This window comes from Gekko japonicus, unplaced genomic scaffold, assembly GCF_001447785.1.
Source record: "Gekko japonicus isolate JY-2015 unplaced genomic scaffold, Gekko_japonicus_V1.1 scaffold1242, whole genome shotgun sequence".
NCBI lineage: Eukaryota > Metazoa > Chordata > Lepidosauria > Squamata > Gekkonidae > Gekko > Gekko japonicus.
Window position 1 is genome coordinate 265,557 of NW_015172041.1, and position 6,775 is coordinate 272,331.

At 49.7% G+C, this 6,775-nt stretch overlaps 1 protein-coding gene across 1 annotated transcript in view; it reads right to left on the bottom strand.

Moving 5' to 3' along the window:
* The window catches only part of CORO2A (coronin 2A), a 57,197-nt gene continuing 50,422 nt past the window's right edge, over positions 1 to 6,775 (bottom strand). The window contains exons 8-12 of the mRNA XM_015420670.1: positions 6,079 to 6,175; positions 3,713 to 3,825; positions 3,499 to 3,589; positions 574 to 833; positions 1 to 57 (exon numbers count right to left, since the gene is read on the bottom strand). Coding sequence (XP_015276156.1) covers positions 1 to 57; positions 574 to 833; positions 3,499 to 3,589; positions 3,713 to 3,825; positions 6,079 to 6,175 — 618 coding nt within the window. The remainder of the gene's footprint in view (positions 58 to 573; positions 834 to 3,498; positions 3,590 to 3,712; positions 3,826 to 6,078; positions 6,176 to 6,775) is intronic.

Here is a 6,775-nt window from a genome sequence, read left to right on the forward strand (position 1 = left end):
TCAGGTGAGCTTTGGCCTCTCTACGATCCCTCCGCCTTCTGTACTCTTGCAAGGTGGCTGGTGTGAGAATTAAGTGGAAGAGGTGAGGAACGGATGTGAAAAGCTCCTTTGGGTCCTCAAGCAGGGAGAAAAGCAGGTTATACATTTTCTAGTTTTTTAAAAAATATATATGTAACCTTGTACAGAACCCTATTTTTATACCAACACTTGCTTAGGACACCATCCTTCCACGCAAGGGAACTGGCATAGTGATGAAGAGCCGTGTTCCCCCTTGGGCATACCAGGACCACGGCATACCCAAAGACCCTGGCAGGGTGTGAATTCCTTGAATTTGGAGCACAAGAAGGGGTGGAGGAAGCAGAGCGTGACGCCAATCCCTCCATGCAGGAGAGGCCGTGCCCTCCTTACGTCAGCTAGCAGATTTCGTTATTTCCAGTGATCACTGGATCCCCTACACTCCTTGCAGACACCAAGAATTTGGCCTTCCGTGGTGCTAAACTTAAAGCTCTCCGCTCATTTCCAGCTTAGTTTAAATGGGTCACCCTAAGGATGGAACCTGCTTTGCCACTGTACCTCATTTTCCGTTTTAGGGGGAGGAGACTCAAATGCATCAACGCCATTTGACCGCCCCATTGTTCTCTTGTCACCCTGGCCTCTTTCCTCCGCTCTCCGGTTCCCCCATTTCTCTTGGATCCTGCTTGGCTTTTCAGTGGTTTCGGCCATCCTGCTCCGGTACAGGACAGGCTCTGTGGCTTCCGGAGACGACTCCTCGGGAAACGGTGGTAAAGAGTTTAAGATGACAGAGCCAGGTCTCAGGGACATCAATACGGGGCCTGTAGGCAGGAGAAAAGAATCAAGAAAACGAACAGCAACATCAAAACACAGCAGCATTTGAAAGGCGGTGACAGCCAAGCCATTGAAGGACAGAAATAAGTAGGTCTTTATTACTTTCCGGGAACAAAGACAGGCCATTTTGTACGCACAGTGGGTGTATGCTCAAAATAAATAAAAATTGAGATTTGAAAGAAATGCAGGGTTCTGCAACCTGTAGAAACAATTCAAATTAAGCAATATTGCATATACACACTCTCATTTAACATATTTCCACAAAATTCAGCACCCATTTTATTCTCTAACAGCCCTGCAAGGCAGGGTCTCAACAAACCAAGGAGTGCCAGAGAACTTCAGGGCTGAATAGCAACTGGAACCCGGGTCTCTGGTCTGGGTCTGAAACACGACTCACTTATGTACCATGGAACGGCTCCTGCACTGTCTTCTGAGAGAGTGAGACCCCCCCCCCCCCCAGGGGGTTTTTCCTCGCCCCCCTCAGGCACCCCTGTTGTGTTCCAGCAGCAATGCGGGAGGTGCTTTTTGAAGAGGAGGTTGGATTTATACCCTGCCCTCCACTACCCGAAGGAGACTCAGAGAGGCTTACAAACTCCTTCCCTTCCCCACAACAGACACCCTGTGAGGTAGGCGGGGCTGAGAGAGCTCTCCCGAGAACTGCCCTTGAGAAAACAGCTCTGAGAGAATTTGTGACTGAGAGAACTTGACATGCCAGCAGCTGCATGTGGAGGAGTGGGGAATCAAACCTGCTTCTCCCAGATTAGAGTCCATGCTCCTAACCCCTACACCAAACTGGCTCCCAGGGCCTGTAGCCAGGGGCGAGGATCTCGTGGGAAGGACCTGGGCCTTTGGCACTGCTGCCATGGAACAAAGCCTTTAAACATTCATAAGGGGCATTGTGGGAAGAAGCCGCAGGCAACTGGCTCATGCACCGCTGTGTAGCCTGCAAAACGTCTTACATTGTCTCACAGGTGGCCATACAGGGGTGGGGTGGGGAGGGGAGGTGGACTTTCTTGTATTAAACGCCTGCAATCTTCCTTTGCCCTTTTCCCATAACAGAAATGTGTTAACCCGGAGTTTTCAACTACCCTGTTTCCCCGAAAATAAGACCTACCCCAAAAATAAGCCCTAGCAGGATTTCTATGCATTTGTGGTATAAGACCTAGTGTGTCTTCTTGAGAAAAAATAAATATAAGACAGTGTCTTATTTTCGGGGAAACACAGTACATAGATCTGCCTGGCACCCACTCCCTCTAGCTTTAAAGGGCCAAACCAGAATTTTTTAAACTCACTTCTTGGGTGCCCGAGAACAGAGGTTTTAAATCAATCACTGGACACTCCACATACGGAGCTCCCGGCACACCCAAAGGTGCCAGATGAAAGCACCACCCTGCTGGGTTTTATTCTGCCTGACACCACTGGATTTTATAACAACAACCATTGCTGTGGTTGTATTACTGTGCAGATTCATTTATCGAAGTTTTAGATAGCTATTCACGTCTTTATTGTTGTTATTATTATGTGGGTTTATATTATTTTAAGCACGAACTGAAAGCCACCTCAAGAGCCTGAGAATAGCAACATATAGATTTGGGAATGAAGAGCCTCTTTGTATACTTAAACCAGGATGCAAGAATTCTGTGCTTCTGAGCAGAGGATCTGAGTTACTTTGACTTATTTATTGAGCCATTCACCAGTTCTTCCCTCACCCTGTGTAATAAAGATACGCACTTTGCTTTGCTACTCTTAAGCCACTGACTGAAATCAATTTAAAGTGGGATGGGTTGCCTGTGGAGTGTGCATACTCTTCCAGGGCTCTTTTTGTAGCAGGAGCGAGTCTTACCCCATTTTTGCCTCTGGATAAACAGGTCTGGCAGGTTTCACATCTGAAACCTGCAGAACATGTTTAAGCAGAGAGGCATGTGAGAAACTAAATGCATGTAAACCGAAGGGGAAACAAAGCCTCTTTTAAAAAAAATTATTCCATTTTAACAAAAAATAGAAAATAGAAAAAAAATCAATACCTCATCAACCATAAAAGGGTTCATACAGATCTTACTAAGATTAAGGACATAAAAATAGTAAATACTATTAGATTAGAAAGATAAGATAGAATCAGTGACCAAATTGTCTTAAACTCTAAGAGGGCTCTAGTTGATGTCATCTGATTCACATTAAAAGTAAGCCTAGCTAGAACATAATGATTCCATAGTCGTGTATGCCACATCTGTAGAGTCGGGGCAATGGTTTCTCTTCAGGTCGTATAAAGCCTCTTAAAGGCATTTCAAACAACTAAAACAACAACAACCTTCTGGCTTGGAGCCTGTGGTGAATCTATTCTAACGGAAGGGAACTTCTGTCAGCGGAATGGGATTTCCTTGCCTCCCTGTTCTGGCTGCAGCTGGAAATGCTGCTGGTGCACAGGGGTCCCCTCAGGAACGCTATGAAGGGTGGAGGTCTGAAGTGGAGCACTTCAGGGGAAATCATGACTCCCCCCAATCCCCCCCGCATACAGGCCGTTTCCACTAGCAGAAGTTCACTGCAGGATCTGCGCCGCTGTCTCCTTCCAGTCTCACTATTTAATGACCTGCAGCTTACAGGATGTGGCTGAGGAAACGGTTTAGATTCTGCCTCTCCAGTGCAAAGCCTGACCTTTATTCACGCCGTTCAGCCATTCTGCTGCTGCCAGTGCTGGCTGGACTCCAGCTGTCATCGGGTAGATGTCTTCCTGGTACGATTCAGACTGCAAAGACACACCAACGCGCACGGGGGATGTCAGAGCAAGCTGCCTCTTCGGGCACAACACACACACACACCCCCGCCCCAGCACAGCGGCTGCAGCCGCACGGCTGAGTTCTCTGCTCACCCGCCGAGGCACGATCATCGAAACGGGCTCGATCAAGCTCTTCATCGGAATCAGTTTGTAGAATCGGAAGATCTCGCAGGAAGAGACGTCCAGACCCCTCTTTGGCATGGTTCCTAAAAGACCACAAAGCTGTCCTGAGTCCGTAGGTCAAGTCACACGCTCACCAGCAAACCCGGGGGGGGAGAGTGGGATTCGTAGGCAAGAAGCAGAGGGACTGCTTTCGTCCAGGGAACCCCAACCTTGTGGGACCCGTGTGTGCTCCTGAAATCTTGACAAAAAGCAGAGGGCACCATCCCAGAATGACTGCCATGGGTGGGAGGAGTGCAGCCAATCATAAAATGGCTGCCACATAAGGCTGGGGCCAATCACAGAATGTTGGGAGGTTCTTGGCCTAGCCTGTGCCTATGGTGGAGGGCAGCTGTTTCCAAATCAGTGTTCCCTCTAAGCTGAGTTAGTGTGAGCTAGCTCACAGTTTTTTAGCCTCCAGCTCACACGTTTTTGTCTTCGCTCAGGAAGGACAGCTCCAGAGCAAACTAATTGATGCACTGGCCAAATTGCTCGCTCACAACTTTAATGCCGGCAGCTCACAAAGTAGAATTTTTGCTCACAAGACTCCACAGCTTAGAGGGAGCATTGCTCCAAATGGGTGCTCCCTGCAGACGGGGGGCTCTTCTGGAGAACCTCCTGCTTCAGTGAGATGCAGGAAAGCGATGACTGGCTCTCTGCTTTGGGGAAGGAGGCCGCAAATGCTGGGGAACCCATCAGCGGGTATTAGGGCACCCACAGGCATCATGTTTGGGGTATGCTGGCTGAGTCCATCCCCCACCCCCATTTTCCTCTGCCCTTCCTAGGGTTGCCAGGTCCCTTTGAAACACCAACGGGGGGATGGGGGGGCTGCTCCAGGAGCTGGAAGTGTCACCCCCAAAATGTCACCAAAAGTGACATCACACACCGTGCCTACGTCACCTGGAAGTGATGTAGGCACATCCGGGACAATGCTCTGGATTTTGAGCAAAACACAATGGTAAAATTGCCTTCAAACCATAGAGTTTTTCCCAGAGCGTCCCCCCCCATCACGCCTATGTCACTTCTGGGTGACGTAGGCACCTCGCTCCACGTTGCTGGGGGGCGGATTTCCTCCAGCTGGCTGGTGGCGGGCAGAAGTCCGCAAAACCGGGGGACCCTCTGCCTTCCACTGGGAACTGGCAGCCCTAGTAGCCCTTCCTTAGCCTTCTCTTGTTTTTTTTAGCTGTGCTTTCTTGTCTGTGGAATTTAGCTTCATTCCCCTAAAACGTTTCAATTTTTGTTCCCAACCTCGATGCGTGCACATGCGCGTGCACGCACGCACACACAGAGGGGCTTTTTGCGCACCAGGTTTTGCTCCAGCTTAGCTACCTGACCACAGCAGTTCCCCCACCCACACACCCACCCAAGGTTATTTGTTGTTCACTCTCCCAGTTCTTCAAGTGTTTTTTGTTTCTCCAGACCATTTTGTGGGGCTGGGGGGGGGGTGGAAAAACATGGGAAGAACTTGGCAGAGAAACAAAACAAAACCAGAAGAGCAACGACCAACAGTACTGTGTGGAAGGCAGGGGGAAACCACTAGACAACCCTCCTGTCTCTCCCGCTCCACTCCATTCTCACCCATGGCCCCGTGAGATCCGGCAAGCGAGAGAGCAGAGGGAGGAGGGGAGCCAAAGACGTCCTCGCTGCACCTTCTGCCACAGAAGGAGGATTTTTAAAAAGAGACAGAAAAGTTCTCCCTGGGAAAGTCGGGCCCATCATCAAGCTTCCAAGATGGCGAGCAGATCTACCCAGGCCTTCCAGACTAGGATTAAAAGTCCTTTTGAGCCTTGTGTTAAGATGCAAAGGCCTCTCGTCCGTTAACACAGGAACGGCTTTACAGCCTTCTCTTGGATCTGCTTGAGGTTTCATGGGCTGTACATGTAATGCTGATGGGTGAGGGGGTATGTGATACTTGTATGCTGCTTGGAGCACCAATTTGGAGGGCAAATTTACCACATAAACATAAATGCCCTGTATTGTGCTTGCACATTTGAACAAAGAACAGAGGAAGGAGGATGTCTCCTCAGAACGGTATTTTTAAAAAGTGAATCAAAATCCCAACGGCAAGATGCTCTTCTCTGCTTGCCTAACGTCTCCGTCGTGCCCTCTAAGCGCACTGAGAAACAGCAAGAGACTGGCCCTGAGCTGTGTGGCGCAGCTGTGACAAAACCCAAAGAGAAGGAGAACACAGGCCTGTTATCTGCCCCCGACCAGCTGCCTTGGGCGATCAGTCGTTCACAGACTCCCATTTATCACTACTCCAAGACACGCAACCGCTCACAAAATTGCTGCAAGCTTACCGATGCCTTTCTGGGGTAAAGGGGATCGGTATTCCATCAGGTAATTGAGGTATGGCTTCTCCAAACTTATCTCGTAGTACCGGATGTTTCCATCACCCTAGAGATAACAAGAGAGATGAAAAAGGGGGGTAGTGCTGAACTCCCTGTCGTATCTGACAGGCCACTGAAAAGAAGTCATTTTGATTCTTTGACACTGTTCTGTGAAACAAATTGTTGCCGCCATGACAAAACGAGGACAGAGCCCTCTGCGCAAAAGGCAGCCACAGTGGAGTAGCAGTCAGAGAGCGGGATCCTTCCACGTGTGGTGGTTAAGTGCGCGAACTCTAATCTGGGAGAACCGGGTTTGGTTCCCCACTCCTCCACTTGCAGCTGCTGGATGACCTGGGGCAAGCCGTAGTTCTGTCAGGGCTGTTCTCTCAAGGAGAGCTCTGGAAAGAGCTCTCTCAGCCCCACCTACCTCACAGGGTGTCTGTTGTGGGGAGAGGATGGGGAGTGAAACAAATTGTTGCCGCCATGACAAAAACGAGGACAGGGCCCTCTGCGCAAAAGGCAGCCACAGAGGAGTAGCAGTCAGAGAGTGGGATCCTTCCACGTGTCTCCTTCTAGCCAGTTTGCTGTGGTGGTTAAGTGCGCGGACTCTAATCTGGGAGAACTGGGTTTGGTTCCCCACTCCTCCACTTGCACCAGGCTGGATGAC